Source organism: Clarias gariepinus, chromosome 27 (assembly GCF_024256425.1).
Source record: "Clarias gariepinus isolate MV-2021 ecotype Netherlands chromosome 27, CGAR_prim_01v2, whole genome shotgun sequence".
Classification (NCBI taxonomy): domain Eukaryota; kingdom Metazoa; phylum Chordata; class Actinopteri; order Siluriformes; family Clariidae; genus Clarias; species Clarias gariepinus.
In genome coordinates, this window is record NC_071126.1 from 7065253 (window position 1) to 7085331 (window position 20079).

The 20079-nt window shown below is 38.4% G+C and overlaps 2 protein-coding genes across 3 annotated transcripts in view; one reads left to right on the forward strand and one right to left on the reverse strand.

Annotated features, from left to right (window-relative positions):
• snx17 (sorting nexin 17) overlaps positions 1-15128 on the reverse strand; it is a 29514-nt gene extending 14386 nt beyond the window's left edge. Inside the window, exons 1-5 of the mRNA XM_053488621.1 lie at positions 14353-15128; positions 7406-7480; positions 4535-4652; positions 2716-2780; positions 1045-1155 (exon numbers count right to left, since the gene is read on the reverse strand). Coding sequence (XP_053344596.1) covers positions 1045-1155; positions 2716-2780; positions 4535-4652; positions 7406-7480; positions 14353-14412 — 429 coding nt within the window. The 5' untranslated portion in view covers positions 14413-15128. The remainder of the gene's footprint in view (positions 1-1044; positions 1156-2715; positions 2781-4534; positions 4653-7405; positions 7481-14352) is intronic.
• Positions 15129-15683: 555 nt separating this feature from the next.
• Positions 15684-19582, forward strand: atraid (all-trans retinoic acid-induced differentiation factor). Of its 2 annotated transcripts, none has more exons than XM_053488623.1 (7): positions 15684-15751; positions 15999-16120; positions 16212-16280; positions 18500-18571; positions 18646-18767; positions 18844-18944; positions 19079-19582. In XM_053488623.1, exons 2-7 carry the CDS (start codon positions 16008-16010, stop codon positions 19208-19210), a joined length of 609 nt encoding a protein of 202 aa, XP_053344598.1. In that variant the 5' UTR covers positions 15684-15751; positions 15999-16007; the 3' UTR covers positions 19211-19582. The 2 variants fall into 2 exon arrangements, with proteins under 2 accessions (XP_053344598.1, XP_053344597.1); XM_053488622.1 differs by lacking the exon at positions 15684-15751 and adding an exon at positions 15766-15887.
• The last annotated feature ends 497 nt before the right edge of the window (positions 19583-20079 follow it).

A 20079-nucleotide genomic window follows, 5' to 3' on the forward strand; every position in this document is an offset into this window, starting at 1 on the left:
CGTGAGCGCGGTGTACTGAGAGGCGGGAAACGCAGCGGATACCAGCTGCCGTAAAACGTGTAGAAAGGCCGTAGTGAAAATCGCACGTGCTCTGCAGACAAGCATCTTGTCTGGAATATGAGAATGACGTCACAAAAATGCAAACCTAAAATGCGCGTATTTTTGTTATTGGTCACAGAAGCAACCAAAAAAAAAAAAAAAAAAAAACAAGCGAATATGAGCTATTTCTTTGCCTACGTGAAATATGTAAAATATATTTTATATATATTAATTTATTTTTTAAGTCATGTTTGTATAGCTGGTTCCCTAGGTTGTGCACAACCCTGAGCACTATACTGTATATAATGCTATAAAACCCTCTTCCCTAATGCCTCTCTCTCCTTGTCTCTATCTTGCAAATATAAAAATGTCAGCCCTGTCTAAGGCCTACCACCGCGAGTATATTTTAGACCTGTGAGAAACGCAGAGTATCTTCAATGGAGAGAAACATTTAGCACATGCAATGCAAGAGAAACAGTGTTCGAGCGAACACGAAAGTGTACCTCACACTCTTCAGACAGCGTTCAGCTGGGCACTGCACCTCCCATTTGGATATAAAATGAAGCAGAAAATGAACAAGCGCCAATGTGAAAACATGAAGCTCCTTGAAATTAATCTTTTCTGGATTTGGGGGTTGGCAGGAATCTTAAGCTCTCAGTAGTAAATCCTTTCTGTGTGAACAACAAATTTGGAGCATGTTTCTCTCTCCAAAGACATGAGTCACTCAAGTGAAGCTCAAGTCTGACCGGACATTTCCCAGCAGGCTTTAAAGCCGCCATCATGGTCATTTATTTTTTGGCTAGCCGATTGTACGTTTTTATTAAAAAAAAATTTCACAAACGCGCATCAGTTGAAGAATCCCAGCTGGAAAAACGGATAAGCCATAGGAATGCCTCCTGATAACGCCGTCTGTCAACCTTAGCTTATACTGTACCATAGCTTAAATTCTTGCACAAGTACTAAAACAGCATAACACAAAACCATCCCAGACCACAGCGCCTTTACCTCAAGGACATCTTCAGTCTGGTCTGACGTCAAAACGTTGACTTTGACCTTCTGGCTGTTGGATAAGTGTACTTCCAGCTGGACCTCTTCAGTGGGGATCTGTTGTGTCTCCTGTGGCAGTGAGAAAACAGCAAGCGTCTGAACAGCGTGTCTTTGGAAAACTGCAGATAAACCTCTGAAGTAGATAAACAACTTAACATTGAGGAGAGACATCAGATGTCTGATAAATACAATAAAGAAAAAAAAAGGTTGCCATTTCACATTTCAGAAGGGTCAAATTGGGTTGCATCAAGCAAAGAAAACAATTGAGATATGGAATTACTGGAACTGGGTTAAGAAGCCTTCAACACATTATCATTTAACAGAAAAACTGAAAGGATCGTGCTGAACCGTCAGCTTTGTGGAAGAACACTATTAAACTATGGAAGTAAGAGCATTTACACAAACACACACATACACAGATGAGAATTCACTGGATTTGGACTAAACATCTGTTTGGCCATTAGACAATCACTTCTTAGTGAGACTAATCAAAAAAATAAATGCTTGAATTGTCTAGGGAGCATAAAGATTGGACTTTGGAGAAATGGAAGAAGAAAAAAAAAAGGACATGTGGTCTGATGAGTTCAGATTAACCCTATTTCAGAGCAATGGTAAGAATAGTCAGGGTAAGGAGGGAAGCACATGAAGCGATGCACTTGGCATGCATTTCGTCTACGGCCTAGGCTTAGCAACGTTATGTTACAATAAATAAAGTCAACTGATGACCTGAATGTACTAAATGACCAGGTTATTACATCAATGCACTTTGTTTTACCTGATGGCACAGGTCTATTCCAGGACTCATATTGTAAAAAAGTGGGTCTGAGAGCAAGGGGAATCATTTTTACACACATGATCTGGTCACCACATTGTGTGCTGTTAATCAAAGCTGTACAGGTGATCAAATTAAATTCTTTCTTTGACCAGGCAGTGCAAATAGATGTTTGGGGAAATGATTGAAAATGTATATGCTGTGGACAAAGAAAAGCCAGGAATCATCTGCATCCTTGAATTTTTTTTTTTAAGATGTTAACATCAAATTTATCAGGAATTCTCTAACTGTTTTTTTTATATAAAAACAAAAAATTGCAATATGTTTTTCTTAATCAAAATCACCCAGCCCTAGTTTTGTATTTCTGAACTAAATTAAATCTAAATTAGACTCCAGTTGACATTATTTATAAGTATAATTATTTCTAACATGCTTCAGGCCTCCCCAGACCCGTCTATGAGAATCATAGATCTACATAACCAAACCTTTGGCTGAATACTCCAGCTTATTAAAATCATAAACTTCTGCTAACGTGGGAGGATTCTCAAATAGCTGCAGTTCTCTGTGGACCAGATGAAACAACGAAGCAAAGCCTGCATAATCTCTCATTCTGTTCCTCACTCAGACCAGCTAACATGCACATGAAAACCGGTCCAAAACAACACTTTATGGAGCCAGGCAACCCAAAATGACTTCACACACACATACACACGGGCACTAGAGTAAACAAAGGTTATAAAAAAAAAAAAAATTAAAAAAGGGTTTAATAAAGCACTCTTAAGATGATTCTTATCCCACATGCACAGTATTTAAAAATATTAGAGGACAAAATGATTAAATACCACAGCAGTTCATACCTGCTGAGCTTTTCTTAAAAAGCTGTTGAACATTTCGCTAGCTCCCAGCAGAGGATCCTGACGCACTACAATAGAGGGAAGAAGAAAAAAAAAGTCAAGTTCTGACAGGAACACTGTGATATGTAAAAGCGCACACGTACACAGTTTTAATGACATTCATTAACAGGTTCAAGTGCCAGAAAAATATAGCAAAAGAAAGTTGAGAAAAATACAACACTGAAAACAAAATTAAACAGGCAAACACGTATCTAGTAATGCATTTCTAACATAAATCACTCATTTTTACTTTTTATGGTTAAGTTTATGGTTTGATGGCATTTATGTTGATCATATTGCGTGACGCATTCACCCTTATTTATATTATGATTTATGGATTTCAGATGTCAAACCAGGCCCTTTCCCCCCCCCAGACTTACTGGTATCTACAGAAAACTTCAAGCACAAATGTCATGTTTAGCCGCAGTAAAGAATTTAAATGCTGCAAACATAAAAAAAAAAAAAAAAAAAGGCCGGGTGTCCGTGAATGCCGATCCAGCCTAAGGTGGTTCAGAGCCCATCTGCAGTCATTCCCGTGGACAATTAGCGAGTGAAACGCTAATCAGTTATGGCTTACAACCCTCGTACAGTCCTGACTTCGCTCCATGCCATTTCCACGTTTGAGCCGTTAAAGAAGGTCCTGCGAGGCCAGCGTTCCAAATGTGAGGTCAGTCCAATCATGCCTTTGGCACTCTGAGAAAACCTTCTACTTTAATAGTGTCCAAGCACTAGTGAAATGCTAGGATAAGTGCATTAGTGTAGCAGGGGATTATAGAGAGAAGTAAATCAAAAGTCCTGGTGTGACTTGAACGACCCTTGTACATTGGTAAACACTTAAATATGTACAGACACAAAGCAGTCATAAATGTTAGCTTATTATTATGCCGAAAAAGTAGTAATCATGCGTATAAATATTTATTTTAGCTACAATTATAAATGCCTCTCTATTTTTAAAGGGAATAAAAAATTTCTTAAACAATCTATAAAATGCAAATAAATAAATAAATAAATAAATAAATAAAATACTGCTCTTAAATACTTTAATTATAGCCATTACCATCCATACACACAAATTTGTTTAGGCTTTATGTATTATTGTTTCTCCAAATGGAACCTTGTGTACATCAGAAAAGTTTATTCCCTTTTTTGTTTTTGGACTTGAAAAGCTTCAAATGGATTGTTGGATAAACCTAAATACTTGCACATTTATAGCACTTTGACCATCAGCAGGCCTCAAAGGCGCACACCATATTTGTGTAAACAAACAAACGTGTGCGCTCTGAAAAGGCCGTGTGTGCGTTGCTTAATTTTCCAGAACCGCATTAAACCATGATGTAACGGTGCAAGTGGCCAGCCAAGAACAGCCTGTGTGCTCCCAGACTATAAGCAAATACGCTCAACAAGGCTTAGCTTGTTCGGATGCATGAGCCAGGACTGAAATGGATTAGAACAAACGGCTCATGGTGCTGCCATACTCCAGTGATTTGCCTTTACATGCAGAGAATTTCACCCCTGGCTGGCTTGTAAACATGATGATAACCAGCCCTCCCATCTGATTAAAAGTAACATTGGAAAAGTATTTCTGTACAGAGTAAAAACAAATTTGTACTGAACCAGAAGATACCAGTATCCATGCTGGACTTTCATTATAAATGCAAAACAGGATCAGGACGTCAGTTAAGGGACTTACCACATCTCTATACAAGTTTCCGAATGCAATTTGACTTCTACATCAAAGACTGCATGAGCGTTTACATGTACATTGTCATTTTGTCAAACTCACCAGCTTGCATGTACTTCTCCAGCTGCTCCCTACGCTGCTCCACCTCTGCAGGTGTGAGGGTGAAGATCTTCTTTGGAGGGAACGCCGGTACCACATTGTTTCCATACTCTTTCTTAATCTGTTCCAAAAGTAAATACAATGAACCATAAACATTCAGAATTGAAACCAGACCACAAAGAAGATGCATGCATAAACAAACCAAACATTCCTTCTTTTGAACCTACGCTTGACCGACAACCCCCCTCCGAAACCGTTTCGTTATAATTTATGTGGTCCGCGACCTCCATAAAGTCACTTGGAAGACAGGCAGAGTAACTGCTGAAGCATTTAATGCAGCGGCAAAGCTTACCGCAGCCAGGCAGACAGTTAAACAGTGTCTGCTGAAGCTGCCTTGATCCAGCGTGTTCAGAGAAATTGGGGATTTTTAAATGCAGCAACCACTTTCGCCAAAAAACTACTGGAACTGAGAAAAGGAAGTCCCGAGTGCGAGGCTATTTGTATCTTACAGTATGTGTGCGATACAGGTACAGGATTTTACTTTGGCTAATTGCAGACACATTGTACCACATAATAAATATCATAAAAACATAATCTCGGTGCAAGTTAGATAGACCAGTCATAAGCTAAAATAATTCTCAGTTCCAAGTTAATAAAACAAGGACACTTTAGGATACAGACAATCACACTGTCACCTGAAAGAGGCCCTGAATATTCTTTAATTACTCTGACAAAAGATGAAGCAATCCGAACGAAACATCATACACTGTCCTCCTCAGTACATGAAGCTTCATATAGGCTAGGAGTCAGACCGATAAGGTACAGTAGGCGCCATAGCCATCGTGCTAATATGGAGAAAAGGGTCAGATACCCTCACAGAGTTCAGAAACATTGAGCACTGTGTCGAAATGTGTCCGGCAGAAACCAGAGATCACTTCCAGCATCGCTTGTCTTACAATTGATTACACATACAGTCTTATGCAAAAGTTTAGGAACCCCATGATAACAGATTTTAGATTTTTTTTTTTTTTTTAAAGATGTTAACACAGTCTCTCTTGGAAATGGAAAAAAATGGTCTAATGTATGACAACAGCTGTCATTAGTAAATGGCAATTTCGAAGCTTTACAAATACTTTGACTATTCAAATCTTGGGCACACACTTGCGGACACTTAACAACCATGGGTTCCTCTAAGCAGCTGTAGAAGACTTTGAAACTGAAAGTTATTGATGCCCACAATGCAGGAAAAGGCTACAAGAAGATAGCAAAGCGTTGTCAGCTTGCCGTTTCCGCAGTGAGAAATGAAAACTCAGGTAGAACTGCTCGTATGCTGGTCAGAAAGACAAATCAAAACCCCCATTTGACTGCAAAAAACCTGTTTGGAGCAGCATTTCATGAAAAGAACACCTTGCCAACTATTAAGCACAGGGGTGGATCTATCATGCTTTGGGGTTGTGTTGCAGCCAGTGGCACAGGAAACATTGTTTCCAGAGTAAGTGTTACCAAGTACTGATTAAGGTGCCCAAACATTTGCACAGTGCCACAATAATGTTTTTATTTTTTATCTATGTTCAAAGACAAAAAGTAACTATGCATCAATGTTTGCTAAAAATATTGTCCATTTTTTCCATTTTCAAGAGAGACCAAGTTTCACCATCTTTTCAATTAAAAAAATAAAAAATAAAAAAATCACCAAAATCTGTTATTTATCAAGGGGTGCCTAAACTTTTGCATAAGACTACATCAAGGTATGTAGTGCATTTTTTTTTTTGGTTCAGATTGCTTTATCATAGCGAGAGTTATTACAGGATATTCGGGGCCTCTTTCGAGTGAATCACCCTGTATTTTCTAGTGCAATATTTACAACTGTAGGGAATTTCTTTCCATTTTTGGGTCACAGACAGTCATAAGTATTTCACTGCATACCATACTGTGTGTGGTTGTGTATATAACAAATCAAATTTGAATTTAGGGTTTGCAGGAAATGCAACAAGGATTTTAAGGTGAACTATTCACATTTGTTTTAGTAAGAAATCTCTGAGGAATGCCAATGTAATGCTTTAACATGTATTTGTGCACACAGTTGTACTTTTACATTCTATAGTCCTGCATATCACACCACTGTACTATAATGTGTTGCGCACGGTTTGTTGTTCCACTTTTGTTGTTCATGTTAGAGGTCAAGAGCTTATTGGTGCTAACCCGAGTGGCTGCATTTGGTTCCCCAACCAGGAATTAAACTTGAACAAGTCCGTATCCTAACCACTAGTCCACATTTGTTTCAATGTAAACAAGCTATATAGCTTGAAAAACCAATAGAAACGCCTTGTGCACGATGCATCCTATAGAAGCACACTTCTGTATATGCACCATAATAGGAAATATATTACTAAACACAAACAATAATGCATCTTCACACCATTCATAATTTAATGGAGGTAATTAGATTTGGGGCCAATGAGAATGAGTCGACCACAGCCCTCCACCATGGCAACCCCAGTAACCAGGGTGCATCATCTGACCACACATGCTCTGTTACCTAGCAACAGCAGCAGCCATAGAACTGAACACGGCTTTGCTGGCAGAAACACACAAGTTCTCTCCATTCATCAACAAATGCTTGGATATCCACATGACTTAAATGTTCTTTGCAATAAGCTTATTCAATAAGGTCAAAGACACGCTTTCACCGGAAAACACTGGTGTGCTTGTACACGAAACATAAAAATGCTTTAAAAGAACTGAATGTTATTCTCACCAGAGGAGAAACCATTAACATACTGTTCTATCCATCTACTAATCTACACAAGACATAAAGTGCTTTATTTCTCTATTCCAAGACCCCTTGATTAAAGTCCCCCAAGAGATCGTTACCTGTTCATGCAAGCCTAAGAGCTGGCTGTAGCGCACGCGGCAGTGCAGGACCCCATTGACGTGGATGTTGTAGGCCTGAGGAGGAAAGAAAGAAAAAAAAAATAAGAAAGCATCAGTATCTGGAGGAATACAAGTGCACAGTGTAAAGATGGATTTCAAACAAAGACTGACTTTCTGATCACATGCCACGAGAGACATTTAATGACAGACACCGTACAAAGCTCCAAGGGCGTCCTCACAGCCACAGTATTACCCCTTTCAATCTACTATCCATTTAACGCTTCATGCATTATTGAAAAGAGTAATGCCACTTTTACAGCTCACTAATCTGTCACCAAAACAGGATGGGTCGTGTCAAAAGATTTCATGGCTGCAGGGTTGTGAGTGATGATCTCTAAAGCAGGGTTCAGAGCTCTTTCTATAATTATATGCCATCAATCTGCAGCGTCATGGTAAACTATGCTTCCAAAAAAAAAAAAAAAAAAAAAAAGAGCTTAAAATAAAGATGTAAATGAATGAAGAGTAAAATCTGTCGTTAAAGTCATCTGGAATTTCAACGGGTGCATTTTAGCAGACGTTAAAAGTGTAAAAACTGCCACCGAACAGACGTGTCAACCAGAAGCAAACACTGGCGAGAGCCTCGACGTTGTGTCTGACCCTGTATCAACATCTGGAATTGCACACTATGTGCTCGCTCTTAAAAGCGCTCACTTAAAAACACCTACTAATCTAAAAGATCCAAAAAGAACATTTACTTTAAGTGATTCAGTAAATGTTTGCAAAATGCATGCGGTTGGAACAATATACAGCACCTCCGACAAGTATTCTATTGCAAGAGTTAACTTTTTTTCCTCCTGAAGTTGTTTATTTCTAACACCACAGCGCTGGACGTTGCTCTTGCAAAGAGTTCAGTTATGTTCGCAATTACACATGACGGACTGTGGATGGATTATTTCCATCTGGAGTGCATTATTCACGTTGGCAAGTTATATCACAGAAATTTGCCAAGAATTATATTATTTACTTTATTACAGAACAACACATGCACATCTCAAGAGATTACAGTTAGGTTTAATATTGTGGAATGTCCATGGGACCAGCAAGTTCCAGTTATTAACGATATGCAATTGTTTCATCACAAACATTTTCTTTTCCACAAAGTAGGACAAAAGCCTGGTGGATATTCATATGGGGAGAATATGCATACTCCATACACTCAGAACCAAGGCAGGAATCGAACCCTGACCCTGGAGGTGCGACGCCACAGTAAGCACTACACCACCGTACCACCTATCCTAAAGACTTTCCTGGGTTGCAAATCTTGGCAAAGGAAAGTACTGACCCATCACTCATTCCATCGACATTAAATAAAGGTCTCCTGTATAGATAGGTATACATAAATGGGTATGAGCTGTTACTATAGAAACAATAATGCCTTAGAACTGGCATATTAATATGAAACTACTGTTAATGTTACAGCTGGAACTACCATAACAAAAATAAACACCATCTGACCAGTCAGATTTAATAATTTACTATGGCTGTGTGATAAATTACTAAGGTGTCAAGTCTCCAACCAGGACGTTTGACTGTGCAGAATAACAGAATACAGTTATAAAAGTAAAAACACCCTTTATTTCTCTGTATAACCCCCTGCTACACTAACGCACTTATCCCAGTGTTTCACTAGTGCTTGGACACCACCAAGGTAGGAAGGAAGCCATGATCAGACTGCCAGCTTCAACATCTGTAATGCTGGGGACAAAGGAACTTCTTTAATGCCCCAAACATGTGGAGTGAGGTCAGGCCTGTACGGGGGGAGGATGAGGCAATAACTCCCAGCCGAGTTCCTGTAATGCGCAAGGCGTTCCACTTGCCAAATGTTCATAGGAACAACTGCATTAGGTTCAGCGCCTTTGCATCATTCAAATATTTTATAGCGAAGAAGACAGTCTCATCACCATACTGTGCTTGAATTCTCCTGTAAACGTCAATCACTTTTATGACTTCACAAGAAATTTCATTACAACTCCCGGTTTGATGCCCCTTGTAGTTTACTCTTCTGAATGACTAAGCATAAAGGGTGCAGTTTTCTTTGTTAGTTCAGTGAAAGCTTTTTAAAGTCAACGTAATGCAGTTTGACTGTTAGATTCTTTTTTTTCATATTTCACTTCAAGCCAGTTTAAATCTTCGCATCATGTAGTAGGCTGGAATTTCCCATGAGACCGGTTCAGAGGCCACAGTTCCACATCCTCGGTTCACTTAATATGTGGTTTCACCTGTCGCTTCTCTGGGTTTCCTGCCCTTATTGGTTAAAAGACAACTAAAAACAAAAGTACTTGTGATGACGCACAAACCATACATAAGGGTATGAGTTTGGGAAACTTTAAAAACCCACAGCATATCTGGTGGAACCATAAATAAAAAGACAATGGGAGTTTATGAACTAGCTTCAGCTTCCTTAAGGCCATAAACAAAAGAGATCCGCAAACCATGAAAATTGGTCCCCCCCCCCCAAGTGTCTCGCGCCAGAAAACGAGGCCTTGGTTTCATCTCAGCCTTAGTGCAGAGAACAGAGTCAGCTTCATGCTGCTTCCACTGCACCCATGCCAATACACACAACGGGTGGTGGCTGGTAATTGCCCTTCCCTTTCTGCTGTAATAACAAAGGGAAGCGTAATGGATCATGTTTAGATGTTTTTCCCCCCACATTTTAGGTCATCACTGTGATTTTGTACGCCAGCCAAAATCCTCCTCCTCCTCCTTCTTTTAGGAACAAAGAGGATATTACAATTCATCTTGTATTATTCAAAGTTGTTCCATGAACTGTTTTTCACCTGTCATTCGAAAGATAAATGCAACTTACTTCCATTTCTTCCCAATGACCATGTCTAAGTGGGAAAATGAGGAAGGAGGAATGAATAATCGAGAAGCATTTATGTTGTTACAGAGGTCGGTTGACGCATTCGTTTTTTGCAGTGTTTTATGAGTTTCCTTTAAGTAAGGCAGCTTTTAATCATTTCAAACATTCTCAAGGCTTTGGACTGTGGCAAGGTTTACAAGCAAATAGTCAATCATTCTCGGCTCTACAAACCAAATGCAGTAAAAAAAAAAAAAAAAAAAAAAAAAGACTCCATTCTGCATTCTTTAATAACTGAATACAAAATGTTTCATTACAATTTAAATTATCAGCAGTAACTAGTCGGGACGGGAATAACCAGGGACCAGCTGATACAATATCACAATACCTAGGTCCTGATTAGATTTGAATTACAATACTGCAATTATTTTATAAAACATCCCTATTTAATATACATTGTTATCATTCTAAAAGAATTTGCTCCTACAACACAGGATGATGTGCTGCCTGTCAACGTGTGAATAGTTTAGAGTGCACCACCTGTAGGGCTATAGAGAAACTGCTGCATTTTACCACCTTGAAGGCAAATGTATGTACATTAAAGAAATTTGAAAAAAATTATAATAATAAATTAAGTCAGTGTGGCCATACATGATTTGCTACACAAAAAAAAATCCAGATAAATCATTTAAATAGATGTTTCACCCCCAATCTCTAGTAACTAGAGCGAAAAGTTAAAATACTAGCATTTATTTACATAAATGTAAAATCTGCTTAGTATTTGGTACATCCTCCCACTCGCTAAAATGACACGACTGCACTTGAGCTGTCTTGGACTGCAAGCCCTGATGATTCATGTTCGGTCAAAACCACGGGAGTGTCGTCTGAACACGTTCACCAGAAGTAGGTATAAATCTGAGGAATCATCTGAACTTTGTACAAAGCAGGTACAAATGTCAGAAATCTGTTGACATTTAAAGATCAACAAATGGATAATTATAATTCTGAACAGTTCAGTCTCTTTGTTTTATTTGATCCTCCTTAAAGCTCTAATGGACATTGTATTTTTTTCCCCCAATTAAAAAAAAGTTAATATAAACAAAAAATATAACAAACAATGACCATGTCTATTTTAGATAATAATAATAAGCATTTTAACTCTAAACGCGCAATCATATTTTATAAAGATTTGGCAACTAGTAGGCAGAAATCTGCATTCTCCATCTCATTTCTAGTGCGTGTGCTCGCAGGCATCTTTCTTTCTTAAAGCTAAAAGATTAACAACTGAATGAAAAAATAAATGTCCAATACGAAAAAAAACAAACAAACATTTCTTCCACTTCTAGTTAGCTGGTTACTTTTTGGGAATATTTTTTTATGGATTTTAGATTTTTTTTTACCAGTTTTCTGAAACAAATAAGTAACAGTCCTTTTATTAAATAAACAAAAAACAAAATACACTTCATTACATAACTACATCAATACAGTACTGTATATTAAATGTAAGTTTTCATATTATAACAGTTCATTCTTTTGAGTCAACATCAATCACCAGCAACAGCATTAAAACAGTCATGTCGTGACTTGTCAAAAAGATGTGAGATCTTGATGCCTTCCTTACTAAATGTTCAGTTTTGCATCTCCACTCCACACAAAAGGAAGGAAAACCATGCCCTTAATTACGCAGGAAGTGTGAGAGGTCACTGAGAATACATTTCACTTGCGCAGGAAGTGTGCCATTTAGAGTGAAAATCCTCCCCTTTTCCCCCCGCTGGAGTCTTCAAGTGCAGAGTGTGCACATTTCTGCGAGCGAACACACACCAGGGACAATTCGTCCACATCCACATGCAGCCAACTTGAGCCAAAGCATGCTGTTTAAATGATGCTAACACTAACATGCTAACAGTAAGACTGTTCTTGAAGAGAAATCGGGTACCGAAGTGAAAAATAGGAGGAGAGATCCTGAAAATATTCACTCAGACGGCAGGAATTTTGGCAGCGTTACTGATACACATTCCACACATGCTGCACCTGGATGAAACGTTTCTGCTGTAAATTACTGAGTGGAGAAAAAGGGGGAACAAATAAATTGAGCTCCATATGTTCACATGTCCATGCTGTGCATTTCAGAGGTCCAGAAATGCTCAGAAAGGACTAAATAAAGGCGATGCATTGGCATCCAGCCATCTTTTCCTTGCTTAGTGCTCTTGATAGTCACTTACGATGCTCTTTAGCAGTTTTCCAAAGCCAGAAATAACTAAAAAGTATAGCTTCATATAACATGAAAGAAAGTGTTCAGAGAATAATATTTTCCAGCCTTTAAAGTTTTGCTCTACTCCAATAGAGGTAGACTATGGACTACTATACACACACATCATGCCACTTTTTTTTTTTTTTTTATAAATTGATAAGCCATTTGATTGTTAACTGCACTTTACAGTGAACCCTACTTTATTTACTCTTTGTGCTTTACAGGAACTGGAAGTGACAAAGGGTAAAAATCTAATATCAATAGATTAATAATGAAACTATTAGGGTTAAGCAATATATTATATCACAAGGTTGCACTGATCGCACAATAAGACTGGTGTTGGGAGACATTTGGCTGACTAGGTGTTACATGAAAAGTTGTAACCTTTTGTTCTGTCCTCTGTACTCATTGAATTTAAATTCAATTATTTGTCATGTAGACCTTATAGCACAGTAAAAAAAAAAATCTTTTTTTTTTTTTTTTTTCCGCATAACCCAGTTGGCTCAAACCCTCAATCTTCTGATCAGTAACTCAATGTGAATGAAGTGGGCTGAAAAATACCAGGCTGTGTTTCATTCCGTTTAATCATCTGACTTGACCATCACTGCATGAATCAACAGTCTGGTCTAGAAAGAAATTGGCTCCCAAATTACATCTATACATGTCTGTCTATGCTTGAAAACAAAAAAACCTTGGTATTGTTGGACTTTTGCCCATAAAAAGTACAAATAAACTACTAAGGAAATAATCTAATGTCCATGCCAAGAACGCAACCTTATAGATGAAATGGTCTTTGAAGGACTAGAAGCTTTGCCTTGCTAGGACATTTACTGTAGATACACAAATTAAAGGAGGAGTCAGCGTTTCTATTCCAATACAATTTGTCAGTTACAGCGAACAGTTCGAAAACCATCTGTGGTTTAAAAAAATAATAATAAATAAATGTTTGTACACAGCCCTAACTCTGTAGCCTGATGTTTTATATTAATATCGGTCAGCTAGTAAAGTTGTTGGTGGCCCTGCCATGGTAATGTACATTCATTAATTTGTGGGCACTGTGTGTACTTGTTTAACTGTAGACATCAAATATATATTTTTTCCTCCAGTACGGCTGACTCCTCATTTAAGCAGGAAGGTAAAACATATTATCAGGACATACAGTGCACTTTCTTCAAAATGAAGCCTTGTACATGAGGAAAAACAAATACCAGACAGGAAGGCAGACTAAAAACGCGTACCTGTTTACCAAATCTGATTTTGTCTGCGTCACCACACAAAGGCACATACACTAATCAGTTAGAAAGCAGGAAAAGTATTTGCAACCCCCCCCCCCCCCCTTTTTTTTATATTATGTTTCCGCTTGCTTCTCTGATGGATATCTTAAAGAGTTTTTTTTATCCATTTATTTTTATATAGAAAGCTAGAAACATTTCCCATGAGCAACCTTTCCCTGAGTGTGCTGTTTGTTGGACTCCACTGTCAGGAGGATGACAGCACACTTTCCATAAAGACTGAGGTTAATTATCTTGAACAGCCCTTTGCATGACATGGTAACAACCTTGATGACCTTTTATATGGCTTCTTTTCTTTTTTCTTTTTTTTTTTTTTAAAGATCCTGGTCATAATTATTCCATGTGACTAGAAAAAAAATGACATGTTTATAAAACACAGAGAGAGAGAGAGAGAGAGAGAGAGCTGTAGAACAATTCGAATGCTGAGGAATGTTCAGGATGGAAAGCATGAATAATAAGTGTGCACACTAGACAGGGTTACATAAATGAAAGAAATATTTATTATAGCAAAGCAAATAAATCAGCACACTCCCAAAGCACTCACCACATATGTAGATCCATTTTCACCAGATCGCACCTCGGTCTCAGGAATAGAAAAATGCATTGTTTTTTTTTGTTTGTTTTGTCTTCTTCAACAAAGATTGAGAGATGAGATGAAATGGAATAAGACTGGATTTGGAGATCAAGGACCAGATGTTACAAAGTAACAGATCTGTACATCCGAGTGAAGTCCTGTGATCAGAGATTGGATACAGGAGTATCCGAGGCGCCCTTGTCTCTTTCACTGCGCAGTTTTATCTCCTTCAACCCAAAAGCAAAAGACAAGATTGATGGACAAGTCCTGAGCTTTGGTGGGGGAAAAGACAAACCTTGAAGAAAACAACTTCTGCGTCAGGGACTAAACTTCTCCCATAGACGTCTGGGAAGCAGCAGCAGCAGCCATGTTGCAATTGGAAGTAATTCCGCCTTCATTGTTGGCTCTTTTTCAGCATGTTTAGACAAAATCTGTCTCCCATGCAAAGTGCAAAAAAAGAAACCAGCAAAAAAACAACAACTCGTTTTTTAATAGACGCCCAAACCAGATAAACTTCGAAACACCGTACTGCATGGAAATGTGCGGTGTGCAAAATCCCCGGTACAAACGAGTAAATGAAACGAATGCAAAATAAAAAATAAAAAATGTACAAACGGCGAATTATTTGTCTACCAAAATCGCCTGTACGATCTTTAACTCCGATGATAAGGAAGCACCCTGGCTAGCATTACAACGCCTCCCTTCCTTCCACTCTACCGAAGGTCGCTAATATATTCAATGTGTGTGTTCAGTCTCTCTCTAAGCATTGCAACAGTCCTTCGGTTCAAGCCATTTAAAAGAAAAATAGAGGGGGGGATTCGACTTTACATGGTACCGCCTTAAATGTTTCTTTTGTGTGATACTTTGTTACACGTTATTTCAAGACAACCTTTAATCATTCATGCACGTGATACATTTACTTTGTGCTACCAAATATCATTTTACTTCTAAACACATTTCCACCCTCGAATAAAGTCATGGTACGGTCCGAGTCCGCAGGGTAGATTAAAACGCGTTTCATTAAAGGCATAAAATTAAATCAGAGAGATCTAATTAGGTCTAACTAGTATTGTGTGTGATGTTAGTAGGATCAGATGACAACATCTAGACGCATGAACTCCTGTTCAAATATGTCTATACTTGCTTTTAAACTTTAGTAATCCATGCATCAAATTAGACGTATTCTTATCTAATGATATAATTAATATTTAGTATCATATGTCAGTCCAAAAAATAATTAAACTGTTGCGTTTTTTTCCTTGGGTGATTATGTTTGTACAACTAGTGTTTTTCTTAATGAAATAAGTGGTTTCTGCGCAAATGCAGCGCCGAGTGGTTTGCCATCAATGAACAGGTCACGTGACACAGAGTATGTCATGTGACGCGAGTTTTGGGTTAAAATGATAGCTAGGGTTTGCATTTGTACCTCTTTTACTGTATATTTATTTAACATTTTATTTATTTTATCCATCATCTACGTCGACTGTCTGTCTACGGATGCTCAGGTACGGCTATAAGTACGCTATTTTTTTCCCGTTGGCTGGTTATGACAGAAAAAACAACTGGGATTAGTGTTTTTCCCCCCTATGTTAAGAGTACATGTATGATTTCTGTAGTTATGCCAGATGTGTGAAGGAGCTGTACAGAACCAGAGTGCTGTGTGGAGCTTCTGCCAGGCGGCAGAAGGCAGGATTGAGGGTCGGTGCTGTTTTCACGATGCAGAGGAGAATATTCTGGGGTAGGAACTCAGTGCAATAACTTCTCCTTAAGTGTGTGACGTCATAAAATGCAGCTGTGTCTAAGATATACTGTATATCATCATCCTTCAGGTTGGATTTATCTAATTGTTCTCTGAGACAAGTGGATGACCTTCATGCAGCTGCTGCAGCGGTTATCATGTAAGTAAAAAAAAAAAAATTATAATATGTATTTATGTTTCTTTTAAACTATACACTTATTGCTTAATTGGGTGCCAGGAAGGTGCCTCAATCCAAGTACAGCTTTCTCACACACACTGTAGACATGAGTGTGTACGTGGTAATGAGTTTTTTGTTACAAAACAAGGCCAGATATTGTTGATTCATGGGTCTTTAACTGATGCACTTACACAAGTACAACACACTACAATATCAGTGTTGTAGCTCTAATTAGACCAAATGAAGTCCTTATGGAATGATTTTTATTGTCAAATGGGAATAAAACCCTGTTAGATTTGGTAACAAGCTCCTAAAACTCAACAGTCTAAATCTTCATATATTAATCACCAACCTAATCGTCTGTCATCATCTACACCTCTTTCTCACTGGTTCATTCCGTACTTTAGATATTTTTTATGCTTAAATGATTTTTTTTTAATGCTGAAAAACTAGATTTATAGGTTACTGTATGACTTAACAAAAAAAGTACACCTACAGTGGTGTGAAAAACTATTTGCCCCCTTCCTGATTTTTTATTCTTTTGCATGTTTGTCACGCTTAAATGTTTCTGCTCATCAAAAACCGTTAACTATTAGTCAAATATAACATAATTAAACACAAAATGCAGTTTTTAAATGAAGGTTTACGTTATTAAGGGAGAAAAAAAAAATCCAAATCTACATGGCCCTGTGTGAAAAAGTGATTGCCCCCCTTGTTAAAAAACAACTAAACTGTGGTTTATCACACCTGAGTTCAATTTCTGTAGTCACCCCCAGGCCTGATTACTGCCACACCTTTTTCAATCAAGAAATCACTTAAATAGGAGCTACCTGACACAGAGAAGTAGACCAAAAGCACCTCAAAAGCTAGACATCATGCCAAGATCCAAAGAAATTCAGGAACAAATGAGAACAAAAGTAATTGAGATCTATCAGTCTGGTAAAGGTTATAAAGCCATTTCTAAAGCTTTGGGACTCCAGCGAACCACAGTGAGAGCCATTATCCACAAATGGCAAAAACATGGAACAGTGGTGAAGCTTCCCAGGAGTGGCCAGCCGACCAAAATTACCCCAAGAGCGCAGAGACAACTCATCCGAGAGGCCACAAAAGACCCCAGGACAACATCTAAAGTACTGCAGGCCTTACTTGCCTCAATTAAGGTCAGTGTTTACGATTCCATAAGAAAGAGACTGGGCAAAAATGGCCTGCATGGCAGATTTCCAAGGCGCAAACCACTTTTAAGCAAAAAGAACATTAAGGCTCGTCTCAATTTTGCTAAAAAACATCTCAATGATTGGCAAGACTTTTGGGAAAATACCTTGTGGACCGACGAGACAAAAGTTGAACTTTTCGGAAGGTGCGTGTCCCGTTACATCTGGCGTAAAAGTAACACAGCATTTCAGAAAAAGAACATCATACCAACAGTAAAATATGGTGGTGGTAGTGTGATGGTCTGGGGTTGTTTTGCTGCTTCAGGACCTGGAAGGCTTGCTGTGATAGATGGAACCATGAATTCTACTGTCTACCAAAAAATCCTGAAGGAGAATGTCCGGCCATCTGTTCGTCAACTCAAGCTGAAGCGATCTTGGGTGCTGCAGCAGGACAATGACCCAAAACACACCAGCAAATCCACCTCTGAATGGCTGAAGAAAAACAAAATGAAGACTTTGGAGTGGCCTAGTCAAAGTCCTGACCTGAATCCTATTGAGATGTTGTGGCATGACCTTAAAAAGGTGGTTCATGCTAGAAAACCCCTCAAATAAAGCTGAATTACAACAATTCTGCAAAGATGAGTGGGCCAAAATTCCTCCACAGCGCTGTAAAAGACTCGTTGCAAGTTATCACAAACGCTTGATTGCAGTTATTGCTGCTAAGGGTGGCCCAAAAAAAATCAACCAGTTATCAGGTTCAAGGGGCAATTACTTTTTCACACAGGGCCATGTAGGTTTGGATTTTTTTTCTCCCTAAATAATAAAAACCATCATTAAAAACTGCATTTTGTGTTTACTTGTGTTATCTTTGACTAATAGTTAAATGTGTTTGATGATCAGAAACCTTTTTGGTGTGACAAACATGCAAAAGAATAAGAAATCAGGAAGGGGGCAAATAGTTTTTCACACCACTGTATATGGTTGGAGTAAATAAGTGTAAATACACATAATCTGTTTGGAATTTAATTGGTTACCTTTGTTCTTTTGCAGAGACCTCTCAAGCAACCCTATTTCCAATATGAGTGATTTTATATTCCAAGGTTTTAATAATCTGAGCCATCTGTAAGTAATTATATAATCACATATTAGACCTCAGTTAGTCTTATGTACTTAATCTAACATTAGCTACTTCACAGCATACTGCCCATCAATTTGGAGTGTCCTGGTGGCAACACATCATGGGACAGAGTGGATGTTAAAGATGACACCCGGCTGTGTGAAGGACAGAGGAATGCCTGCAATCAAACTGGGCAGATGTGTAAGTCAATCATACCGTAGAACATTTCTGTAATCAGTTTTAAGATTTTACAAAGATTTTATCATCCTGACTTCAGCCTTGGACTGCCCTGAGAACTCCATCTGCATGCCTTATGGGCCGGGATTTTCTCAGTGCAGCTGTGTTCACAACTTCCACGGATACAAGTGCCTAAGAGAGGTAAGAATATCAGCTTACAACAGTCCATCTATACTGTAAAGAGCAAATCAATTACTGAAACCGTTCATAAGATTGAAGACCAAAAAAAAAATTGGTTCAGACTATGTCAACAGTGTTTCTTTTCTGAACTGCAGGGCAATTTCCCTATGCTGGAAGTCTTGGCAATATTATGTGCATCCACAGTTGTTGTTTCAGTGCTACTATGGATCACACAAAGGCGAAAAATCAAAGACATCAGCCTTCTTGGGTCACCCGGCAGCTGGTAGAAAGCTGAAGGACACACGAAATATTGATCTGTTTTTAACGACGACAACAAAAAACCCGTAAGACTTTGGTCTAATCACATGATCAGGTTGAGAAGTTTTGCAATGCGTCATTTAGATGCTGCTTGTTGCTTCAGAGCTGCTGATGCTCAATGAATAACCGACACCTTAAAAACTGCATGATCATACAGGTATGTTTAACACTGGGATGCAGCATCGTTTGGACTGCAGGTATATACTGTAGCGTGGAGTAAATACTCTTAATCAAAATGACTAGATTTCATTCGGGGCTCATAATCAGTTTTACTGAGCAGTGCACATTAAGAGAATGTGTGTGTCTGTACAAAATATATACAGAATAAATACTCAAGTGTGGCGATGACTCTTTATGTTCGGTCTAAATCACATACTGTTTCTCAAGTGAAGCATTGATAGTCTTTTGGATATGGGATAAAATATTGAACCTAAATGTAACGCTACTAGGCCTGGAATAAAGTGGGGGCAGTTTTTTTGACTGTTGTGAAATATACATAGTTACTCAGTACAGGTTATACAACGGTGAGTCAAATGTTATCCACACTCTAGTCTTATTAAACCTTTTATTGGCTGCACTGTCTTATCAGCGCTGTGCAGATGTGAACATGTTAAATCAGTTTATTTGTAATGGCAAAAACGAATGTCCCACTTTTGATTTGTACAACAGAAGAGCAGCATGCAGTGATTTGTTTTCGAAAAGTGGGTGCAACGACTCACTGATGAGCATAAACAAAAGTGTTTGGATATCTGCAAACAAAATGCAAACAGATACTCTAAGGAAGGTGAAAATTTCTTTAAGAGAATCATTACTAGTGACACGGAATCATCAATACGAG

Bases quoted from the DNA above. Each gene is read 5' to 3' on its own strand.
- atraid (XM_053488622.1), top strand. From the start codon at position 15,783: ATGATAGCTAGGGTTTGCATTTGTACCTCTTTTACTGTATATTTATTT. The intron at 15,888-15,998 runs GTACGGCTATAA...TGATTTCTGTAG, and splicing joins GTCTGTCTACGGATGCTCAG to TTATGCCAGATGTGTGAAGG. The intron at 16,121-16,211 runs GTAGGAACTCAG...ATCATCCTTCAG, and splicing joins GCAGAGGAGAATATTCTGGG to GTTGGATTTATCTAATTGTT.